At 42.0% G+C, this 25,826-nt stretch overlaps 1 protein-coding gene across 1 annotated transcript in view; it reads left to right on the plus strand.

Annotated features, from left to right (window-relative positions):
• Nucleotides 1-20,270: 20,270 nt before the first annotated feature.
• Nucleotides 20,271-25,826, plus strand: part of HTR7 (5-hydroxytryptamine receptor 7) — a gene marked incomplete at both ends in the record, with an annotated part of 101,621 nt that continues 96,065 nt past the window's right edge. Inside the window, one exon of the mRNA XM_080913555.1 lies at nucleotides 20,271-20,818. Within this exon, the coding sequence (XP_080769681.1) occupies nucleotides 20,271-20,818 (548 nt within the window). The remainder of the gene's footprint in view (nucleotides 20,819-25,826) is intronic.

Raw genomic sequence — 25,826 nt, forward strand, 5'->3', positions numbered from 1 at the left:
AAGTAAGCAGATCCTACTGAACCTCAGGGAGGGTCAGCTAGTAGAAACTGCCCTAGTGGATGAAAATGTTAGAAAGGAAAGAGTATTTCCTTATCCAGGTTCCTGATCTGGCAGGTTTGGATCAACCCTTTAGAGAGGAGTCAAGGGCAAGTCTCCACCTAGAGGAAGCTTCTCATGCTTCCCTCTGATGCTTTCATATTTTTCCCACCATTCTATCCTGCCTTAGTCTCACCTGAAAGGTGAAAGCCAGGGTTGTCCAAAGACCGGTGGGCTCAGGACCCAGGAAGAGTCTAAGGACTCCTCTTGAGTCCAAAGACAGGGAAAAGCTGATGTCCCTACTGATGGGAGTTAGGCTGGAGGAATTTCCCACAAGGTGAGGGAACTCGGACTGCACGGGACCCACCTCCAATAGACAGGATAAAGCCAGACTTTAGGGAGAGCAATCCGAATACTCAGCCTACTCACAAAGATGCAAATCCACTGATGAAGCATGTGCACAAACCACCCCATTCACAGGTCAGTCAAACTGACCAAACCAAAGCAAAACCAAAGGCAAACCAGCAGAGCAATGCTACTTGTACATCACTTGAAAAAAGGTTGCTTAGATAAATCTTTTTAATGTCGGCAAGTTTACGTGAGGCATTTATTCAGGACACAGAAGAGAGCAGATCCTATTTCATTTAAAAATGAGATACTTAGATATTCGATGGCTTAGCAGGTTATTGTGTGGCTTAGACCCCAAAGGACATTCCCATTAAGAAGAAGAAGGAAGAAAACGAATTTATTCCTGGAATTTTTCTAAGTGCATAGATGTCTGAAAGCTACTTGTGCTGCTGAGAATCTTACTCTGTTTAAATTATGTGTGAGACTGTGCATCTGTGCAAGTGTGTGCCATTGCCCGAGGAGTCCAGAGATATCAGTTCCCTTGGACCTGCAGTTATAGCTATTTTGAGCCACCCAACCTGGGTGCTTTGAATCGAACTTGGATCCTCTGTAAGAGTAGTAAGTGCTCTTAACTGCTGAATCACCTCTCTTCAGCCCATGTTGCGAGAATTTTGACAAGGCTGAAAGCCTTTCAGAAATGGTGCTCCTCGGAGGTACAATCTGCGAAGTAGCTTATTTTTCTGTAGGGAGAAGAGTTTTGAGAATTTGAAAGTAGAAGCCTCAGAACTGGTAACCATGACGACAGATGGGCTTCCTGCAGGGGTTCGTATTCGCTTTAGACTTTTGAAACACAAGCACGATGTGACATGGCCTCATCAAAGCACAAAATTTAAGCCAATTTATTGTACTATTGACCAAAAGCCACTTTGGGCTCTAAATTTAAAAACCATACAAATAATAACCAAAGCATTAAGCCTAACCCCCACATAGTTCATGCTTCAAATAACTGTAGTGAATGCTGAGAGATGTTGGAACCATCAAAAGAAATGTACTTATAAATGAAGGATACAGTTTCCATCTTAATGAGTTAGTGAAGAGTAGATCAGAAACCTGATTCTTTCATTTGATGGGACCGTAACCCCTTTAAAAACTCCACATACCCGATCGTTCAAGGACACATATAAGCTGACTTGTTTAAGATAGTAAAATATCTTTGGAAAACTCATTAGGCTATCAATAATTTAGCCCACTTTTTAAATTAGTTTTCTTATTTATTGACATTTTAAATGTAATCTCTCTTCCTAGTTTTCCCTCCACAAGCCCCCCCATGCTCTCCCCCTGACTCTATGAGGGTATTCCTCCACCTACCCACCCACTCTTCCTTCAGTGTCTTAGCTTTCCCCTATATTGGGTCATCAAGTCTTCACAGGACCAAAGGGCTTCCCTCCCATTGATGCCAGATAAGCCATCCTCTGCTACATATCCAGCTACAGCCATGGGTACCCCCTGTGTACTCTTTGGTTGGTGTTTAGTTCATGGGAGCTTTAAGGTGTCTGGTTGGTTGATATTGTTGTTCTTCCTATGAGGTTACAAACCCCTTCAGCTCCTACAGTCTTTGCCCTAACATTCCAATGTTTGGTTGTGTACATCTGTATTAGTTCATCTCTGGCAGAGCTTCTCAGGGGACAGCTATACTGGGCTCCTGTCAGTAAGCACTTCTTGGCATCAACAATGGTATCTTGGTTTAGTGTCAGCAGATGAGACAGATCCCTAGATTGGGCAGTCCCTGGATGGCCTTTCCTTCAATTTCTGCTCCACTCTTTGTCTCTGCATTTCTCTTTCAAGGGAGGAATTCTGGATTAATATTTATGAGGTATGTGGTTGACTCCATCCTTCAACTGGGGACTGTTCCTATCCAATGGATATGGTTTCTACATGTTCTGTCTTCCCTTTGTTGGGTATTTTGGCTAAAGTCCTCCCTGTTGAGTCCTAAGAACCTCTTGAGTCGCTGGCATCTGGGACTTTCTAGTGGCTACCCCCACTTCCCCATCCCCCACTGCTACACACCTACATTCAAATTCCTGACCCTCTGTACCTCTCCCCCATCTCCCCCATATCTGAACTGCCCCCCCCTTTCTCTCCCCCTCCTCTCTCCCTCCCAGTTCTTTCCCTCTCTCTCTACTTCCCAGAGATTGTGTCAATGTCTTCTAGGGTATCTTCTATATCTGAGATTCTCTTTTCTATCTCTTGTATTTTGTTGGTGATACTTGCATTTGTGACTCCTGATCTCTTTCCCAGGTTTCCAAACTCCAGGGTTGTCTCCCTTTGTGTTTTCTTTAATGTTTCTATCTCCATTTTTAGATCATTGATGGTTTTGTTCAATTTCTTTACCTGTTTAATTGTGTTTTCCTATATTTCTTTATGAGTTTTTTTTTGTTTCCTCTTTAAGAGCTGTACTTTTTTAAAGTTAGTTATTTATGTCCTTCTTAAATTCCTCTATCATATTCATAAGATGGGATTTTAGGTGTCAATCTTGCTTTTCAGGTGTGTTAGGGTATCCAGGCTTTGGTGTGGTGGGAGAACTGGGTTTTGATGTTGTCAAGTAGCATTGGTTCCTGTTGCTTATGTTCTTGCGCTTGCCTCTTGCCATCTAGTTATTTTTAGTGCTAACTGCCCTTACTGTCTCTGACTGAAGCCGGTCCCTCCTGTGATCCTGGTTGTGTCAGAACTTCTTGGAGTCCAGCTGTCTCTGTAATCCTGTGATTCTGTGATCCTGTGATCCCAAGATCCTGGGTGTGTCAGAGTTCCTGGGAGTCAAGCTGCCTCTGGGACCCTAAAATGCTGGTGTGACCAAGCTTCTGAGATCCTGTTGTGTCAGAATTCCTGGGAGTTAATCTTTCTCTGGGTGTTGCAGGAGTTGTTGCGGAGTCAGATCCTTGGGTCTGCACCAGAGACATGTGCAAGCTGGAGGAAACCTGTGTCTCTGGCTGGGTGGGGTTCATGTTTCCCTGGTTCCTGTGGTGGTTTCAGTTATGCTGAGTGTTGGGAAAGTTGCTGTGGCCTCAACTATAATCTTGAGTGTATCCTATGCTCCTATGCTCCTCGGTGTGTCTGATCTCCTGGGAGCTGAGCTTCCTCTGTGATCCTGTGATCCTATGATCCTTTGATCCTGGGCGTTTCAGAGCACCTGGGAGTTGGGCTTCCTCTGGGTGTTGTAGGAATGGGTGTGGAGCCAGCGCCCCAGGTCTGCTCCAAGTGCAGGTTCAAACTGGAAGGATTAGCCTACTTTCTTAATTTTAGCTCATGTCTACATATGAAAATTAAAGACTCACTTTCCATTGCATCACACTGTGGGGGTGATATTGGTACATGTGAGGGTTTGGTGGGTACTTGTTAGGAGTTCTAAGTTCTTGTGTCCCAGAACAAGTTAATTGAATTGATAGAGTTACATCAGAAGCAGAGACAGGATGCTAAGGAAAGATTCATGTCCAAGAGAGAAGGGTTGAGGACAAAGAGCAAGTTCAGGAGCTCAAACAGCATCTGTGCACAAAATCTTGGCTTGTATGTCTCATAACCTGAGCTTTCAGGGTTATTTGCATAGGAGGGGCTTCCTGGCACATGGTCAGTCTGACTTCATGCATGCATATGTTGTTAGCTTTATAAGTCTTTACCCAGTGGAATATAGCTTTGATATTATAATAAGTAGTAAGTCACCTTCAAACACTCTGGAATGGCGATTTTCAGAAACTCTGTCCAAAAGTAGAATTGTGAACATTTTCATTAGGCTAACTCTAAGGTTCTAAAACCAGAAAGCCTCTTTGTGAGGAAAAGTACTTAAGAGCAGCATCTATAAATTCCGCTGCAGTAATACTCGACAAATACCATAACCACAAATACTACAGCACATTAAGAGTATCATATAACCATAGGAAGGAAAGGATGATTCAACAATGAAAATGAACGAATGCAATAGTTCATATTAACCAAAAGAAACAACAAGATCTCATGATTGTCTCGATGCCAAAAAGCACAATCCTATTTATTTTCAGGTTATCTTCCTTCTAACTCATTTTCTTAAATAATATTTACACGGTTTGAGTAATTTTTATCAAGGCAAGAATTTTATAATCCAAATTATATTTTCTTGTTCAATTATCAGTTTTGTATCTTAAAACAAAATGGGCACTCCAAGCTATTCCACAGAAAAGAATTACAAAATTAAAAAAAAAAAAAAAAACTTGGAACTTTTGTACTCTGCTGAAAAAAATTTCCCCAGGTCTGTGACACACTAATTTGTTTTTGCGTGTGTTTTTGCTATTTAAAATAAAATAATGTAGGGCTAACATTGTTTGCTAGACCTGGTATTCACTCTATAAGGCTCCCTTTCCCTTCTTAAACTGGGTAGAAAGACAGTAGGTTTTTTTTTTTTTTTCTTTTCATATACCCTTCATTATGGTTAGCTTGTAACATCTCCTGTGGAGAGGAGTTTGAACTAGAATGGATGAGCTGAACCAGCCAGTCAGACTTCAGAAGGAGGTAGAAAGGGCAAGTGTATTCAGCAGGTGAATAAGAGTTACTCTTACAGTTACTACTGCGGTGATGAAACAGCATGACCACAGCATCTTGGGATGAAGAGAGCTTATTTCATTCACAGTTCCATCAAAATCAGTGAGGACAGTAATTCAAGCTGGGCAGGAACTTGGAGACAGGAGTTGATGCAGAGGCAATGGAGGAGTGTTGCTTCCTGGCTTGCTCAGTCTGCTTTCTTATAGAACCCAGGTCCACCAGCCCAGGGGTGGCACTGCCCACCATGGACTGGGTCCTCTTTCATTGATCACTAATTGAGAAAATACCTTACAGTTGGTTCTTATGGAGACATTTTCTTAATTGAGACTCCCTCCTCTCTGATAGCTCTAGCTTGTGTCAAGTTGACATAAAACTAGCAGGATAACCTGATAGAGGCATCTGAGAAACCTACAACTGGCACCACACTCAAATGCAAAATATCGAAGCACTACTCTTTATCTTTACCCCAGAATGAGTAACAAAATGCAGCTGACATTTCCCATGGTTATTCAGTATTTCACTGTTGGGTTATGAGAACAAGAGAGGGAACTGAAGGCTCTCAGATTCATGAGCCATGTTTTAGTCTATTTATATGTAAAATGCTTATGAGCACACACACAAGAGTATCTAGCATTAGTAAGTGAGCAAAAGTTCTGGCATTTGAGATCAATATAAAAATTAGTTTTATTTCTATACACCTGCAACAGGTAATCCAGAAACGAAAAAAAAGAAGACAACATAACAGTATTATCAAAACATATAATTAGGAATTAATGTAACCAAGATATTAATATAAAATTAGGGGAGTATTAATAAAATTAAGACCTAAATAAATTGAAAGACATATATAAAGTAGAGGACTTGGTATTGTTAAGATGGTCATATTATCCAAATTAATTTATATTTCTTTGTCATTGAATAGAAACTTTTATCCAGAGACTCAGGTTTTGACATGTATTCCCTACTTGGTAGTTCTGTTTCTAGGTCATGGAACCTTTAAGAAGCAAGACCAGGTCATCAGAAGAGGATTTTGAGGAGTGGACCATAGAAAACAATATCCTGGCCCATAGTTCTGACCCCACTTTCTGCTTCTTTCTACAGTGTCATGTGAACGAGGCTCTCCCATTCACTCCTGCCTCCCCTGCTATGATGCACAAAATCTCTCTGAAACCGTAAACTGAAGTGAACTAGTTAGAATAGATTCTTTTGACTGCTCATTTTTCTCTCCCAGAAACCAGACCATTTTCCCCTCTACCCTCAGTATGTCCCTTACGAATTACCAACAACACCTAAAGTGACAATTATAGCACACAGGTCTCAGTGTGATGGCCCCAGTGTTTCTCCTTAGCAACTGCAGATACATTTATAGTTTCTACTCTGTATCTTAATCTTGGCACATAGACTATATTAGCCCAACTCACATAAAAATCTATGCAAATAAAAAAATTCTTTTGTTTGTATTTTTCACTTATCTTTCAGGTCCTCTGTCATGCAATACATGGCAGCCATTTCTCCTAATGTAGCTCCCTCTAAACCTCAGGACTCTATCTCTAATAACTTAGGTCAAGTCTGAGTTTGGGAGGGAAGGCTCGCTCTTTCAAAGACCTCTTTATGCTGTATTCAGTCTGATGCTTTGCTTCTAATGATCCCGTACTTCAAGAACCAATCATGACCTTCCTCTCTCTATCTTCACAATTCTCTCTCTCTCTCTCTCTCTCTCTCTCTCTCTCTCTCTCTCTCTCTCTCTCTCTCTCTCTTTCCCTCTTCTCTCTCCTGTTTCTTCCCTCTCCCTCCCATCCCCCTTTCTTTCTTCCCTCTCCTTCCTTCCCCCTTTCTCCCCCTCCCCTTTCCCTCTCCCTTTTCTTTCCCCTCCCCTTCTCCCCACCTCTGCCTCTTCTTCGCTCTCCCCCTCTGTCTGTCTTTCCTGATAATGATCATTTTGCAAAGCAATTTCAGGTCACGCCCTTGCCAAAATCAACCAATGTAAAATTAGGTCCTGGTTCCTTCTCGTAATCCCATGCTCCCAGAAATAAAAGTCAAACTCAAAATATATTTACGTATACCTTGGCTATACAGCTAGGCTCTTCTCTGAATAGATGTCATTAAAAACATCCCACTTATTTTAATGTACATTCTGGGACATGAGATTGGATACCTGTTCTCAAGCACCCTGCACCTGTCTCCTCACATCTTCCCTGGCAGCTATCCCAGAATTCCTTTCACCTCCTGGATGTCCCATCTTCGATTTCCGGCCTAAACCATTGGGCATAGGCTTTTAACTGACAGGCGACAATCTATAAAATCTACAAGATATTCTCTATAAACCAACATTTATTCTGTCACTTGAAAAATTGGGGATTCCACCTGGGATGCCATATGTTGTTACCCAGGAAATTGGGGTCCTCTTACGGCTCTTTGTCTCATTAATAAAATGATTTAATTACAGACTCAGAAGTAAGCCTGGAGACAGTTTTATTAGACTTTAAAAGGAAAACCACAGGACAGACAAGCTGTCAATTTTGGTAATTGTTTACAGGGGGATAGGGAAAAGGACGAGCAAGCCTTGGCATTTGTGAGCAGTCACATGACCAGGGAGGAGGGCTGCAGAGACCCTGTGAAAGCAAACTTAGGCTTTGTCTAGTACTCACAAGCAAGGGATTAAAATTAAACAGGGAAAGCAATTCAGAGAAGTGGACAGTGTTAACTCAGCTGCAGGGCTATGATTACATAATGACTGTACAAGGGGCAAGCTTTCTGGGAAGAAAAAGTACATTTCTGGTGAATCCATGAAAAATAACTGAAGTTTCAATTGAGTATTTTTATCATAAAAATATAAAAAGACACTCAAAACAATTTTATTTGTGTGTGTGTGTGTGTGTGTGTGTGTGCGCGCGCGCGCGCGGCCGTGCCATGGTGTAGAGGTCAGAAGACAACTTGCAGGATTTCTTATCTTCTTCCATTATGTGGTTGTGGTGGATTGAACTAAGGCTATCAGACTTGGAGGCCAGTGCCTTTACACACTGAGATATTTAGACAGACTCTTGAGACAATTTTAAATGCAGTTTATACATTTTAAACTACATTTTCTTTCTTTCTTTCTTTCTTTCTTTCTTTCTTTCTTCTTTCTTTCTTTCTTTCTTTTTTGCAGAAATAGGCAACCCAAGCCTAAAGTTCATTGCACTGTAAATAGCAAACCTTGACAAAGCAGAGTGTGTTGCAGGACACGCACTAAAAACAGAACAGTGTGGCTAATGGAGAGGGGAGAGAGTCAAGAGTATGGGAGTAAAGCCATTCATGACCAGAAGATTTTCAGCTGGGTGCTAAGACCATTTCATAGGGAAAGAATAATGTTTTCAACAAATGATGCTGACACACTAAATACTCAGACACGCACACATGAGTTTTATTCATAATATACATAAAAAAGTAACTTGGGCTGGAGAGATGGCTCAGGGGTTAAGAGCACTCACTGGTCTTCCATAGGTCTTGGGTTCAAGTCCCAGTCCCCCCACATGGTGGCTCACAACTGTAACTTCAGTATCTGATACCCTCACCCTCACACTGACAAACATGCAGGCAAAACACCAATGATATAAAATAAAAACAATTAACTTTAAAAGTAACTTGAAATGGCCAAAACACCCAAACGTATGCTCTTAGGAAGAAATATGAGTTCAAATATCCATGTAGTTGGGTTAGAAAATGTTTAATTTTTAAAAGATATTTATTAACTTATTTTACAGGTGTGAGTGCTTTGTGTATATGCATATATATCATGTGTGTTTCTGATGCCTGAGGTCAGAAGAAGGCATTGGATCTTCTGGAACCAGAGTTACAAATTGTTGTGAGCTGACAACTAGGACCTGGAAACGAAATCCAGGTCCTCTGCAGGGCAACACGTGTTCTTTCTACTTTAAGGCTTCTGTCTATCTTTATATTATCTTATTCTATTTTTGAGGTGATAATTTGATGACAGCATCTCCCCTTCCTTCTTCTTCTTCTTCCTCATAATCCACCTGCACACTGCTCCTGCTCCCTTTCAAATTTACTTTTTCACTTTTTTGTAAGTGTATACACACACATATATTCCTAAATATAACCTGTTCAGTTAATAAATAACTTATACATATGTTTCTGGGGCTGCCCATTTGGCACTGGAAAACCAATTAGTATGTCCTTCCCTGGGGAGGGCCATTGCCTCTGCTCTCAGCTTTTCTCAATAAGAACAATAAGCACTATTTATGTATTTATGTATTTATGTATTTATGTATTTATGTATTTATTTATTTATTTATTTATTTATTTATTTATTTATTTATTTATTTATTTAAATCTTATGTACCTTAAGTGTTTCTGCTGCAAATTTCTGTATGAGGGTTTCAGATCACCTGAAATAGGAGTTATACATTGTGAGCTGCCATATGGGTGCAGGGAGAACCCGGGTCCTCTGGAAGAGCAGTCACTGCTCTTAACCACTGAGCCATCTCTCCAGCCTCCCCCCCCCAGTCAGTACTCTTAACTGCTGAGTTATGTTTCCCAATACTGTTCTTAGGTGGGGCATTAAATCCTAAGGGAAACAGGAAAAATTAAACAAATGGATCCTCCTCAAAACTTTCTGGAACTAACAAGGTTTATGTGTCTTGGAGTGGACTGTAATTCATGCCTTCTTCTTGAGCTGTTCAAGTGCTGGGATTATAAGTGTGTGTCACAATGTCAGATTAGAAGCAAAAACTTTGTGTGATAAAGTACATTATCGAGAAAGTGAAATATTACTCAAAAATTGAAAAAAAACCCATTTAGACATCATATATCTGAGACGACTTTTACATTCAGAATGTGTAAAGAATTCTTACCAGTCAATATCAAAGTATCAACAACCCAATTCTAAAAGGGCTAGTGTACTGAAATTTGGATCTCTCTCCTTGTAGACACATGGGGAGCGGTGAGAACGTGGAAGGATGATGCTTAACTACCACCGATCATTAAAGAACGTTACACGACAACCAGAATGAGATGCCGTTTCAATACTTAAATAAATCGGAATTAAGAAAGTAACAAGAATTGATGAAGGTATAACAAATTGGAAGTTTCATAATTCCTCGTGAGAAAGTAATGTGATGCTGCTCTGGGAAAGATTTTGAAACATCTTAAAACTTTACATAAAGAAGTATCACGTGATTCAACAGTTCCTCTCACAAGTTGCAAGATAGCCAAAAGAGACAAATTCATCCAAAATATTACATATGAATTTTTACGATAGCATTTTTCTTCATAGTCAAGATGTGGAACGATTCCAAATGTTTATTAACTGACAAATAGCTGAGCCAAATTTAGATTACCTATTCATTGGGAAATTACTTAGGAATAGAACTATTACAAGTCCTAACGTGGGAGTACATTGTAAATATTTCTCAGTGAGAAGGGAACACGACACCAAAGGACACAAACCGCATCATGAAATGACCAAAATAGAAAACTCTGTAGAGACAGAGAGCTGGTTGGTGATTGGTTGGAGCTGAGGCAGAGGAGCAAGAGCTGGACCTGGGTATGGAGTGTCTCCTTAATATGCTGGAAACTAACCCTGATCATAGAATTATCCAGAGGTGAAGGTGGTACAACTTGATGACCATATTGAAGATCACCCAACTGCTAATGCATTTTCAAATCAGGTTATATAAATTTCATGTCAATAAAAATACATATACTTGTAGATTGTCAGGAGCATTTTGCAGTACCTCCGTGAAAGGGCTTTTCAAAGATGAAGTATTTAAAATCTCATTACGGAGCATCTTTAAGAAATGAACATATCTAATTGCTTTGATAATAGGCAATCACTGATTTTGAACACCAATTAAGTTAAATGTTACTCCTCAGAATGAATTATGTTTTTCTCAGTAGTAGACCTATATCACAAGAAAAATCCCATGGTACTATTATTATATTTTGAACTTCAGTTAAAATTTGTAGAAATGTTTTCTCTTTAGCAATTTAAATGCCAAGTAGGCATGATTTTGGATTTTATATGAAAAGCCTAAAGTATGTATGAATATATCTATACAGGTATATTTCTATCTATCTATCTGTCTGTCTGTCTATCATCTATTTATCTATCTATCTATCATCTATCTACCTACCTATCTATCTATCTATCTATCTATCTATCTAATTATAAAACCCATTGTGTGAAAGACCTATTTGTTTCAGAAGTATATATAATTCCCCACAATCCTTTTTGGTTAAGAACATGAATAAAACTAAATATTATTTTCAGTTATATTATTCAAAGCAGAATTCCTCCTTTTTTTCCCTATTACTTTGTGTTGAGATAAAACCCAGCATCTTTTATATGCTCACCATATGCTATTCCATGGATCTACATCCACTGTGAATAAAAATTCCTGAAAAGAAGCTTTGTCAGCTATGAATGGGAAACTCTCAGAGGTCTGTGTCTGTAGAGGCTGATGGAACAATTGGAATGTCAGTACTGTGAAGAGTTTTGAAATTTTTAGGTTTAGAGGCAAATTGCCTTATTTTGGGCTTGCCTTAGCTTTCCAGAGTGATTTCTATTCCTTGCCCCACTTTGTATTGGAACTAACGTCTTGTGACAGACAGCAGATAAAATTCTTTTAGAATCTATTGACTGAGCAGAACACCAGCTTCTGCAGATCCCAAAGCAAAGAATACCCCCAAGCAGCATCTTAGGACTGCTTAATGCCTTCTCTTCAGTTATCAGTGTATTTTAAATTTGCCTTCATTTGTGATTCTCTTTGTTCTGTGAAACCATAAAAGCTTCATGAAAATGCTTCCATGTTGGAACATGGAATTGGAGTAACCTAAATCTGTGTTTCCAGTCATGGCCACTCAACATGGCTCCAGAATAAATTATCTCTTATTCCCTTTAAAATGACAGCCGCTTTTGTTTTTTTGTTTTTTTGTTTTTCTTTTTTCTTTCGTCAACACCAGCTTGGCATTTTTTATTATAAGCCAAATATGGTTTTTAAACAATACAGGAGTCTCAATAGGTTAAGAAGCTTTAGAAAATGCAGAGTTAGATGAATCCCAATTTCTCAGTGAACTCTTTATTTTTCCCTTTAGCACACACATTCCTACAGTTTCTGCCTGAAGTGTTGGCTCCAATATTTTGGAGGAAAACTCCTGTAAATGCTTCCTGACAACTGTCTCTTTTCTGTTCTTAAATGTGATTTAACCTGTTCCTACCACCCACTGAGAGTGGTTTTTTTTTTTTTTTTTTTGCCTATTCCCAATTAATTAATTTATTCACTTTGCAGCCCCCTCTTTTTTTCTCGCACAACTCCTACCTCTGTCTCCCCTCTCTCTTCTGAGAAAGGGAAGGTTTCCCCTGGGTATCACTTCATCCTGTCATATCAAGTCACTGACTGATGAACTAGGCATATCTTCTCCCACTGAGGCCAGACAAGGTGGCTCAGTTAGAGGAATGGAGTTCACAGGCAGACAACAGAGTCAGTGACAGCCACCACTGCAGTTGTTGGGGTTGGGGAGGTGCGTGAAGCCGAAGCTACACGTGTATGTGGGGGGCTAGGTCCAGCCCACCCTTGCTTGCTCTTTGATTGGGGGTTCAGTCTCTGGGAGTCCCATGGGTTCAGGTTAATTGACTTTGTTGGTCTTCTTGTAAAGTTTCTATCCCTTCCAGGTCCCTCAATTCTTTCCTCAACTCCTCCACAAGACTCCTTGAGCTCCACCTAATGTTTGGCTGCTGGTCTCTGCCTCTGTTTCCATTGGCTGCTGAATAGAGACTCTAATAGGACGGTTATGCTAAGATTCTGTCTGTCAGTATAACAGAGCATCATTAATAGTGTCAGAGATATGTTCTTGCCCATGGAATGGGTCTCAATTTGGGGCAGCCGTTGGTGGGGCATTTCTTCTGTCTCCACTCTTTTTTTTTTTTTTTTTGTCCCTGTAACTCTTTTAGGAAGGACACATTTTGGGTCACAGGTTTTCTGCGTGGGTTGGTGTCCTTATCCCTCCATTGGAAGTTCTGCCTAGCTATAGGGGGTGTCAGGATCTATATCCTTCATTGCTACTAGAGTCACCACCATAAAAATCCTTGGAACCTCCTCCCACCCCAGGTATTTGGCACATTTAAGAGATGCCCATCTGCCCTCTCCCCACCCCTACTGCCAATTTCTGTTCTCTCTCACATGCTCTCCCTACATCTTATCCCCCCACTCTGTTCCCTCCTTATCCCCTCTCCCATCCAGTTCCCTCCCTTCCCCCACCTCCAGATGTTGATTTTATTTCTTCTTTTGAGAAAGATTCAAATATCCTCCCTTGGACCCTCCTTGTTACTTGACTTCTTTGGGACTTTCTTAACAATTTACCTCTTTGTGGTAGTTTAAATGACAGTGGCTCCCATAGGTTCATACATTTGAGTACTTAAAGTAGACCAGTTGGTGGAACTGTTTGGGAGGGATTAGGAGGTGTCATCTTGTTGAAGGACATAGATGTGTCACTAGGTGTGAACTTCAGGTTGCAAAACACTGTTGTCATTCACAGTTTCTCTGTCTCTCTGTCTCTCTCATTGTGTGTGTGTGTGTGTGTGTGTGTGTGTGTGTGTGTTTGCACTCTGCACCCTCACTCCTGACTCCTCTCTTTGCCTCTTCACCCCCACCCCCTCTCCAGCCTCTTGACTTCGGATCATGATGTAAGCTTTCAGCCATTTTTTGCTTTGCCACCATGAGCACTAATTTTCTGGAACAGTAAGCAAAATTAAATATTTTCTTTTGTAAGTTGCCTTGGTCTTAGTGTTTCATCACAGCAAAAGGAAAGCGACTAAGATGTAATTTTTTATTGGTTATTTTATTTATTTACATTTCAAATGTTATCCCCCTTCTCAGTGTCCCCTCCACAAACCCTCTGTCTCCTGCTCCCTCCACCCTACCTCTGTGAGGGTGCTCCCCTACCTGCCCTCCCACTGTTGCTGTAGCAGCTTAGCTTTCCCTTATTCTGGATCATCAAGCCTTCACAGGAACCAAGGGGCTGCCTTTCTAGTAATGCCAGATAAGGCCATCCTCTGCTACATATCCAGCTTGAGCCATGGGTACCCTCTGTGTACTCTTTGGTTGGTGGTTTAGTCTCTGGGAGCTTTGGGGGAGAGCGTCTGGTTGGTTGATGTTGTTCTTCCTATGATGTTGCAAACCTCTTCAGCTCCTACAGTCCTTTCCCTAACTTTCCCATTGGGGTTCTCACACTCAGTTCAATGTTTGACTTTGTACATCTGCATGTGCATTGGTCCATCTCTAGTAGAGCCTCTCAGGGGACAGCTATACCAGGCTCCTGTCAGTAAGCACTTCTTGACATCAGCAATAGTGTCTGGGTTTGGTGTCAGCAGATGGGATGGATTCCCTGGGTGGGGCAGTGTCTGGATGGCCTTTCCTTCAGTTTCTGCTCCACTCTTTGTCCCCGAATTTCCTTTGACAGGAGGAATTCTGGATTAATATTTTTGAAGTGTGTGGGGTGCCCCATCCCTCAACTGTGGGCTGTGCCAATCCACTGGCTATGGTCTCTACAGGTTCTCTCTCCCCTTTGTTGGGTATTTTGGCTAAAGTCCTCCCTGTTGAGTCCTGGGAACCTCAAAGCATATTCTTTCTTGGGCTTCAGGTGTTTAATCTCTGCTGGTTCTCTACATGCACTGGCCTCCCCCAAGACCTTTTCAGTCTCTTTTCCTTTCCCTTATCTCAGAACTTGGGTCCTTCTCAAGTTGCTTTTCTATATTACCTCTTGAGGTTCTTTCCCTTGAACTTTTGTCTGCTTACTTGACATCTGCACTTGAACATCTAAGATCATCTCAAATTTAATTTATCCCTTGGCTAATTTCATATATTATTTTTCAGTTTATAAGCTTACTGTCTCTTTTTCATTAGATTTGGACTGTGGAGTATGGTAGCTCACAGTTTGTCGTTTAGCATTTTCTTCATCTGTGGCTTCCCCTGGACCTTCTCTTTGTAGAATTTCCATTGTTGAATAGAGTCCCCACTAGAGGGTGCACATGTATCACTTATATGTTAAAATAGGAAGGCCTAGTAAGGGAAATATTGAGCAATTAATAAAGTGCTTTCAAATGCGTCTGTTCTATGACTTTTCCTCCCTCCCTCCTCTCTCTTTCTCTCCCTCGTTCTCTTTTCTTTCTTCCTTCTTTCCTTCCTACCTTCTTTCCTTCCCTCCTTTCTGATAAGGTCTAACTCTGTAGTCCCACATAGCCTGAAACTTGATTTGTAGGCCAGACTGCCCTTGAACTTCTGATGGTCCACTCAACTCTGTATCCTAGTGTTAGTGTTATAGGCGTGTGTCACCAAGCCCACTTATTCCCTGATTTTTCTGGTCATCTTACTTGAAAGACTTATTTATTTATTTATTCATTTATTTTTGAGACAGAGTCTCCCTATGTAGCCCTAGTTGGCCTGGAACTCACTGTAGAGGCCAGGCTGAACTGGAACTCACAGATATATCAGCACTATGCGTGCCTCTGCCTTCCGAGGGTTGGGATTAAAGGTATGTACCACCAAGCCCAGGAAAGGAAAAGAATTTAAAGATCACAAATGTAAACTTTATTTTGTAAAGAGAGTGCTTAGTTTCTTAATGGAATGAAGCAAGTGCATGTTTAATAACATCCGATGCAAATGAAAGTAATATGATTGCATGTTTTCTGACCTCTGTGGGGACTAGGCACACATGTGGTACATGGCCATACACTCAGGACATACACATGAAATAGAAATAAATAAAAATATAGGTTGTAACACAACAGGAATTACTACACCAAAATTAGAGAAAAAGTTCTCCCAGAGCGGGGGGGGGGGGGGAAGAGTAACTATGGTGACGGGGCGTATCACAGAGAAGATATTTGTGTATTCCAGACTCACTTTCATCACAACAAGGCCTCAGAATGTCTCCACTGACAGATTTGAGTCCTGTCTCTAGAACACATGTTCTGTTATCTGCCATTGCAGTACCCATTATGACCACAGGATAGAATTTAAATATTTACCTACCGTCATCCTGGACAGGTTGAACATCTGTAATATGAAAATCCAAAACCCAAATGTTCTAAAATCTGCATGTTTTTGAGTGTCTGCATAACAAAAATAAATTCCCCAGCTAAATTCAGGGGCACTAAAGGTATTACATAGAACCACATAGAACCCTTAGGTTCTGAAGTTAATGTGAAACATGAAGGAATTCTGTGTATAACCTGGGTCCATCCCCAAGATATCTCAGTATGCATAGGAAAAGATTCAAAAGCTGGAAGAATTTGAACTATGAAGATATACCCTTGGCATTTAGCGTGGTGCCTACAAATAGGGGACAGATACATGATTGTGTCAGGAATGACTTCATATTATATGCAGAAGTAAAAAAATCCAGAAAAATATGTAAAATGAGAAATGTTTGGATCTTTGCCAAAACAGATACCCAACCCTTACTATACCCATTTAATCTCTTCTCATCTGGACCAAAGGACACCCACATTATTCGTTCATTTGAGTTAGGTAATGGGACATTGAAATGAGAGGCTGAAACTTTGGAGAAGCCAAACACCAAAGATGTCTGCTGCCTTGAGCCCGGGAAATCACTGGAAGCCAAGTAGGCAGCCAGTGGCAAACTTGACTGAAGGGTGAGTTGTCATTGGCAGAGGAGGCTTTACTTCTTCTTTGCACCTCAAGTAAGCCTAGACTGTTAGAATGTTCTGGTTCATGAAAAAACAAGCTGTCCTAAGCTTATGTCCTATGTACAGCCATGTGTGGGTCTGCACAGCTCTGATGAAGAATGTGCATTTGGATGAGCCAGGTAAGTACCCGGAGGGAGGACGGGCACATAGAAGAGATGAGAATTTATGCAGTGGTGTGATGTCCCACATTCCCCCAGCTCAGTACTGAGAGCAGGACACTGACAGCAGGAAACAACAGGAAGCTGTATTCTCTCCTGCCCCTACTGATGAGTCCGTGAGAATGATCTGATAGGCAGTGAGTCTGGTTGAGGGTTGGTATATTTTACAGCTTTACCTTCTCTTAGTGAAAGAAATAAAAGGGATAAAAACAGAAGGCACAATTTGATTGGATGTCAACATTTCATCCAGAGCGAGGAGGCAGAAGGAGTAGAAGGCGCAACCATTGACCCATGTGTTAAACAGACCAGGAAGCTCCAGGGATGGACAGCAAATTCAGACCGGCACCTCTGTGCTTTGGAAATAGTTTATGAATCTACACCTTTAGCTTTCCCACATAAGAAAAGCACTGGGAAACAGATGAGAGATTTTAGCATTTTTATTACGGTACAATTATTTGGTCGTGAAGGCTGGAGGGAAACCGCAAGAACTCCAGATTTTTCTGTCAGAGTTTCAGTGATAGATGAAACGCAAAGTCACTGTCAACAAGGCAATGCTGCAGAAGTCAAGGTTTTCAATGCCTGTGCTTATGCATTGTGGCAGCTTCTAAATGAAAAATCTAGCAAATCTTAGGAGACAGACCCAGCCACTGGAAATGATAATACAACAGAGGTGACTCTTCTAGCAAAAGGGGGATTTTGGGTTACGTACTGTATTGACAATGAAAAAAGCAAAGACACTTGGAAAATCCCGTTTCATGATTACTTGGAGTATCTCTGTGTCACATAGTTTAAAAGTTGTTACGGAGGAAACAGGTTTTTCCTTCTTAAATCCATATGCTGAAATCTTGCTGGCCAGTGTGGCAGCAGTAGGGGGACTCTTTTGGAAGTTAGTTTGGTTGTAGAGGCAGAGCTTTGATGGGTTTGGTGTCATATAGGAGATACCAGCAGGTCCTCTCATCCTCACTACAGCAGGAAGACAAAACAAGATGGCTGCTGTGTACCAGGGATTGGAGCCTTACCAGACACTGAGTCTGTTGGCCTTTGTTTTGTATTCCTGGGTCTCCAGAGCTGGGAGAAATCCCCCAGCCCCAGGAAGTTAGTTAATCTATGGTGTTTTTGCTATTTTAGCTCAAATGGACTAAAACAGAGCAAAGGTAAGAACCAGAAGTTTCTATTAGGTATTACTGAGTTGGGCAAGTGTGTAGCTAGAAAAATTAAAGTGATTATAAAATTTCAATATAAAAACTAGCAATCTCCAAATTGTGGTATAATTCACCATTTTAAAATATTATTTTAAAATGCCAAGGCAGGACATATATGCTGGATGAATGAGAGGGGGAGGAATAAAGGAGGAACAAAGTTAAGAAAAAAGTAGAAATGAGTTAAAATTCAAAAAGGCAAAAATGTCTTGGGAGATGAACCACTTTGAGGGGTTTTTCAGAAGCCGGAGGACAGGTTTAGAGTCAGCGCTAAGACAGTTCAGTTTCGTCACACACAATCCTGGACTATGAAAGTTTTCCCAGTTTCCGTGTCTTGCTCTGTATAAATAGGTGAACACAGGGTTGCAGAGCTGCTTTTCAGGCACACGTGGTTATTATCATCATTATTGTTGTTGTTGTTGTTGTTGTTGTTGTTTGGGACAATGAATAGCACTAGGTGAAGTTGAAGGTGCACAGTCTTCCCTCTTCTTTATTGTTAGATGTTGCTGCTTTGTGGCCTCGGCATCCATGGTCAGCCTACCTCACCTCTCTCTCCCACTGCATTGCTTCTTTCAGCAGAGGACAGACAGTCTTGGGTTGTAGCTCCCAGCAAAGATGCTGTGAGCGTTGGCTTGCCGTTTCGGGCATGTGTTTTCCTTTTTAATTTCTTTCAGTCAACAGGGGGAAGATTATAGACCTGCAAATTTGCCAAGCCTGTGTTTGAATAGAGTAGGGCATAGCAATAGGAACTCGTTACTTATCTGTCAAAATAGAGCTATTACCTTGAGAACTGAGAGTATTATTCAGTACCAGTTTCTTCTCCTCCTCCTTCTCCTCCTTTTTCCTTCTCCAACTCCTTTCCGTTTCCTTCTCCTTCTTCTCCTTCTCTTCCTCTTCTTTTTCCTTCTCCTTCTCTTCCTCCTCTTTTCCCTTCTGTTCATTTTCCTTCTTCTCTTCCTCCTTTCCTCCTCCTTCTCGGCCGCCTTCTCCTTTTTCTTCCTCCTCTTCCTCCCTCCATCTCTAAATCACTGGGCCTAACTAGAAAACAAACAAACAAACAAACAAACAAACAAAAAACAAAAAACAACCCGCATTTGGATTTTTTTTTTCTCTTTTTTTGGAACCTTAACTATAGAAATCACTGTGGCTTCCAATAAAACTTTCAAACAAATGGAATGAAGCTAAGCCCCATGAATAAGATGTGAAGGGAAATTCTAGCCACATCTTGATATTGTGTTTGGAAGCCTTTATGAAAAGGTAGCCAGGAAGTGTTTTGAAGTGGAGAGGCCTGTCTCTAGCCCTCAAAAAGGTTAGGAAGGGTTGAAGTCACCTGAAAGCTGAAACCCAGTGCTAGCCTAGCTGCCGGGGCCTCAGCCAGGCATCCTACTCTTTCTTTTTTCTTTTTCATCAGAACATCAGACCTCCCACACCCACCCCATCCGGCTGCTTCCCTCACCCCCCCCCCCCCCATCTTCGATTTCTCTCATAAGTGGTCAAAATGAGAAGCGGAAGTATTTATTTGGTGTTTGGTGTGGTGCTCAAAAACGTTTTTTTTCTCTTTAATTTTTCTTTCTTTATTTTTATTAAGGGCTTTAAAAAATATTCTCCAGCGTGATTCTTCACCGGTTCATCACTGACCCCCGAGTCTTCTTGAAAAGCAAACGTTCCCACCGGCTTGTCATTTGCTACGGTGCGGAGGCTGAGGCCAGGGGGTCTGCGGCAGGGCGAGCCGGGGCCGGGCGTTCGCACGGTGCGCAGCACAGGGGCTGCCCAGCAGGGGAAGCCCGTCCTGGTGCGCGCCGGGCGCTGGCGGCTGCCGGAGGCGGTGGCTGGGACGCGGCGCGGCTGCCGCAGGGGAGCGGCGGCGGCGGGCGCGAGGGGCGGGGCGCACTCCGCAACTTCGGCCGCGGCGGCCCGGCGCTCCCGGCCCGGGCGCGCGTCGCTGCGGGGCTGCGGTGCGGCCAACTCGGCCGGGCCCGGCTCGCCACCCTGCTCCTCCCGCGTGCCCGTCGGGGACCGCTGGCGCCTCCCGCGGGGAGTCCTCGCCCACGCGTCACCCGCAGCGGCTGGGGGGTGGGGGGGGACCCTGGGACGTGCGGGGTCGCGAGGCCGAGCCGGGCGCCCCCCAGTGGCCGGCGCCGGACCCCCATGGCTGGGCCGCGCGGAGCCGAGCGGGCAAGGTGAATCCAGCCCCGGGGCCGGCTGCCGGAGCGCTTGGCGGGGGCGCCGGCTCCATGGGCAGCGGCGCTCGGCAAGATGATGGACGTTAACAGTAGCGGCCGCCCCGACCTCTACGGCCATCTCCGCTCTCTCATCCTGCCGGAGGTGGGGCGCGGGCTGCAGGACCTGAGCCCCGACGGTGGCGCCCACCCAGTGGTGAGCTCCTGGATGCCGCACCTGCTGAGCGGCTTCCCAGAGGTGACGGCTAGCCCGGCGCCCACCTGGGACGCGCCCCCGGACAATGTCTCCGGTTGCGGGGAGCAGATCAACTATGGCAGAGTCGAGAAAGTTGTGATCGGCTCCATCCTGACGCTCATCACGCTGCTGACGATCGCGGGCAACTGCCTGGTGGTGATCTCGGTGTGCTTCGTTAAGAAGCTCCGCCAGCCCTCCAACTACTTGATTGTGTCCCTGGCTCTGGCTGACCTCTCGGTGGCCGTGGCGGTCATGCCTTTCGTTAGTGTCACCGACCTCATCGGGGGCAAGTGGATCTTCGGCCACTTCTTCTGCAACGTCTTCATCGCCATGGACGTCATGTGCTGCACGGCCTCGATCATGACCCTGTGCGTGATCAGCATCGACAGGTAAGGAACAGGCCGCCCCGTCCCAGGCTCTGCAAGGGATGTGCTGGGGAGCTGAGCTCGCGCCAGCCTTTCCTGGGAGGATCAAGCTAGACTTCCCGGCGGGAAGAAGGGCTGAGCTTAAAATACAACCCCGCACCCATCACCCCTACACCAACCAAGCAACTTCAAGCCCAGGCTAAAGGCAAACCTTTAAAAGAAATGTTTCCGGCTTAGTGTGTGATGATTCTAAGACCAGAGTTTTAAAAGTACTAGCAATTCCACCAGGGGGTCCCTTTGCTTGTTTCTTATTTTGGGGGGGAAAGTGTGTGTGAGAAATTGGTTTGATGTTCTCTAGTTTGACAAACCATTGCTGTGATCCATAAAATCGTTTCTCTCTTTAATGAATCAGTCAGAAGGGGAAAGGCACGGTGCTTCCCAGATTTAGGAGCTACTCCGAGGATGAAGAAAGGCCCTTGAATGATCCTAGCATTGGGCTCTTAAATGCTGCACTCTTATGAATACTAACTCTGAGTCTTGTTCTCGTGGAAGTCTGGCTTCAGTGTTTGACCATGCTGTCGGTCTCCTGCAAGCTTACTGACTGGAGCTTTACTCCTGTCCTAAAGGTTGGTTCTAGTCTTTCGTCATATCCCCTGGGAATCTAGAAATATAATATTGAGAACTCCCCCAGTGGAGCAATTGAAGCAGAGGTTAACCATCTGTCAGGGATGTTGGGGAAAGAGAAAAAGAAATGCTGCTTTGGGTGTCATCACAGAGTAAGAGAGTCCCCGGAGTTTCTTCAGACTCCAAGGATACAGAATTTTGATATGGAGCTGGTCTTTGGCCTTAGACATATGCAAACAACAACTTGAAGTATGGTTGGCTATGGAACAATTCTGTTTCATTTGGAATTGAAATATCAAGCCTTAATATCTATACTTGGAATTCTGCTGGTGATTTCAATCCAGCACAGGACTATGCCCTGTTGTGTTTAACCATATAGAGAAATAGTGGCTTATTTTCTTAGTGGACCTGCAGAACCTTTCAGTGTGTAGCTCTTCCAGCATGGGGAGAATAATTGATGTCTCTGCATTTGCAATGACAGTGCCCCAGAGGACATACTGGCATGTAACTGAGATTTTGTCCCATTTTTCCTCCTTGAAAACATTGCAGTGTGTGGTTTGTAATGTCTGAAATGGTCTTCTATTTTGCCTTGTGACCAAAGTTTATAATTACTAAATAAAGGGTAAAACAGCAAAGGGAATGTTTGTCAAGGAAAAAGAAACACACTGTAGTTGTATTTAGGTAGTAATTTAATTTTTTTTAAAAAATGATACTGCCATTTTATGTGTCATGACAGGAGCTTCTGACAGCAAACAAGAAATTATATTTTAAGACTGGAGCATGAACTGCCTCTTTGAGAATATTGGCACCAGACTTGGCAGCTGAAGTTCTGAATTACTGTAGTTAAAAATGACAAAAACATATGCATTTACAGTCTGGCTGTGACAACAGGAATTTGGAGAGTGCCCTCAATACACATGATAAGTAGATGCATGAATTATATGCACAGGCACCAACTGCTCAGCCAATCCAAACGGTTCTCCTATGAATGGAGTCCTTGTAAATGGACCTGACTGTAATAAAATAGATATCAACTTACGGTGCAAGTGATGTCTTTATAACCTTTTCTTCCTCTCGTAACTGGAAAATGATGAGCAGCATCTGTGCTAACTTGCCAGCCTGTGCAATGTGTCAGCCTGTACGTCTGTTGCTGAGGGCACATTCGGGTTTGGCTGCGCAACCCTGTGATTCTGTACTCCATGTGCTCATGCAACTTAGGACCAGGAGGAAGGCTCTGAATACAGAATAAAGGTTAATTCTTCTTGGCAAGATTCTCAGCTTTTTATGATTTATATCCCTGTGATTGTTATAAATTATGGCAATATAACCATATCTTGTATATTTTGTTCCCCCAAGAATTGACCCACTCGTGATTTTTCCCTAAATAAAATTTTAGGTCTGCACATTGTTCCTCTAGATAAAATGAAAAAAAAATTGATAAAATTGACAGAAGTATTGATTTTTTTCTCTCCCAAGAACCTCCAAAGCTAGAAGTTGGAAGAAGATGCATTTATAACTAAAGTGAATTATTTCAGGAAAAGATAATTTCCTTAGCTCTGCTGTCTAGCGTGCCAGATGACACAAAATGTACCATCAAAACAACTTATTCCTTTTCTATTCTCTCAGCAGCTAAAGTAGGTGACACTTTATTTTGTACTGGACAACCAAGGATGAGTAAGATTATTCTTTTTAGCTCACATTACATCATTGAATGAATTTGGTTATTTGTTGGACATTTGACTTGACTAAAGTAAAACCTGAAGATTTTCTTCACCATGGCCTACCCTGCTGGGCTCTTCCCAACCTCTTCCTAACATGAAACCATAGTGTTTTCTGAAGGCCTCAAAATTTCCATCCTGCACCCCTTTTAGAGAATGACTGATATTCATTAAAAAAAAAAAAGGTAGCAGTGGATTATAAAAGTCTTTCCATTTCATTTCTCTCAGAGTCTTGGCTCTTTATTAATGCTTCTACTTTAGTCTGTCTTTGGCTTTTCTTCATTACTAGGTCAAATTTAGTTTTCCGTCTTTAAGAGCAACAAGGGTGGCCTCAAGCTTGCTGTGTAGACCACGAGTGGCCTTGGATCCTCCTGCTTCTGTCTCCCAAGTGCTTGGGTTGTAGATGTGTGCCAACACGCCTAGCTTCAAGTTACCTAGTATACAGAGTTTTAAAACATGCAAAATAAACTTGATTTGTTGTTTTGGGGGATTATATAAGATATAGAAGTATTAAAAACATAGTTGTGGTATGGTGGAATATGCCTCTAATCCCAGAACTCAGGGAGCAGAAACGGGCAGGTGGATCTCTCAGAGTTTGGGACCAGCCTGGTCTATAGAGTGAATTCCAAGACAGCCAGAGCTACATAATAAAACCCTGTCTTGGAAAAAAGGATACAGAAGTATAAAATAGGACAGAACCCTGATGTACACCCAGTTCAGGGAGAGGTTGTCTTGGGTGGGTCCCATCAGGAATCAGCAGGCATCAGTTTTATTACTTTTTTAAAAAAATGTTTCAGAGACAGATATCTTATTTGTATTGCTTTTTACACATTTGAAATGTATCCTAAAACTTACACATTTCAAATATAGAACATATAGACCAGTGCACATGCTAAGTGCAGAGCTCGGTAAGTAACAGTGTGTCTTCATAGTCAACAGTATACAAAAGTTTAACAGTGTCAACCTGACAGAGCTCCCCCTCTTCCCTCTCTCTTCACAATACTCATAACCTCTGTTAGGAGCTCAGGAGAGAATGAATAGAGTAAATTGTCTTCTTGTTTTCATAAGGAAGCAAATAACCTTACTTTAAGCTTCATAATTTTGATCAACTAGAACTTTTATAAAGGCAGAACTGAAAATGTACAGTCTATGTTCTTTTCCATTTGTTTTTTGTTTCTGACAGTATGGTTTTGTGGCTCTGGATGGCAAAGTCCTCCTGACTCACTTATCCTAGTGCAGGGATGATAGGCATGTGTTACCATGCCCAGCTCTAACACACATACCTTTGAATTCTTCTTATATTCATTATAATACCCATAAGATTCATCTATAGTTTTTAACCTACAAGCCTATCTAATAATTTATACATGCTACTATGTATAAAGATACTCTGAATGTTGGTTGTTCATCAAGTGACTTGCAAACCTTGTATTAGTTACTTTTTTGTTGCTGTGGTAAAATCCCATGTCCAAGACAACTAATAGAAGGAAGGGTTTATTTGGGTTTGTGGTTCTGGAGGGATGAGTCCATCATTATCAAGGCAAAAAGCATGGTAGTGGGCAGGCATAGTGGCTAGAGCAGCAAGCTGAGGTTTCACACCCTGAACCAGACAGGAAGCTAAGAAAGCAAACCTGGAATGATAAGGGTTTTAAATTCTCCAAGCTCACCTCCAGTGACACACTTTCTCCAACAAAGCCACACCTCCTAATCCTCCCCAAACAGTTCTGCCAGCTGGGGGCCAATAATTCAACTGCCTAAGACCACAGGGACCATCTCATTCAAATAGATGCAAAGCAGAAATATTGAGAGGTTGATTGTTTTAATTCAATTAATGAATGAGATATGTATTTTTCTCATGATTGCGACAAAATATTTGATAAGAAGCAACTTAAAGTAGAATAGTTTATTTTGGCTTATAGTTTGAGGATGTGGCACATCATAGTAGGAAAGGCATGCAGCAGGATATGATCATTTCCACTGTTTTCACAGTAAGGACGTAAAGAAAAATGGATAATGGTCATATTGCTTTCTCCTTGTAATTCAGTCCTAGACACACGTTATGATATAGTAATGATATAGTGTTGTCTACACTGATGGTTGGTCTTTGTTTTTCAATTAAACATTTCTGGAAACACTCTTACAGACACCCCCAGATGTGATGCTACATTCAGTCAAGTTGACAATGAAGATAACCATCAAATACCCTTTTCTGATTCAGCATCCAATTCTAAATTACTTAAATGGTAACATTTTTACTACTTGCTCCTTAAGTTTAATTTTTATTTTAATGCCAAATAATTTAACCAAATCTCTACAAGTCTTTATAGATTTAATAGTTCCAAAACTGTTTAGAAGTCCAAAGTCTATTCTGAAACTCAAAGGTATGCCTTAACTATGATTGCCTATAAACAAAACACTAACCACAAATAATGTGAATGCTTCCAGTATACAATGATAGAGAATTAACATTTATCTATCAAAAGGGAAGAATGGGAGGACAGTAAGGATCAGAACCATAACAAAGATCAGACCAAAACAAGACCGAAACCATTCAGGGCAAACACCACATCCATATCTTCCATTTGGGACTCACGATGGAATTACCTGGGCTCCAACAGCCTTATGTAGTTCTGATCCTCCAGTTATGGTGCAAATAGCAAATATGGACTCTTTCTTTAATCTGGGGAGAG

This window comes from Micromys minutus (genome assembly GCF_963924665.1).
Source record: "Micromys minutus genome assembly, chromosome: 2".
Classification (NCBI taxonomy): domain Eukaryota; kingdom Metazoa; phylum Chordata; class Mammalia; order Rodentia; family Muridae; genus Micromys; species Micromys minutus.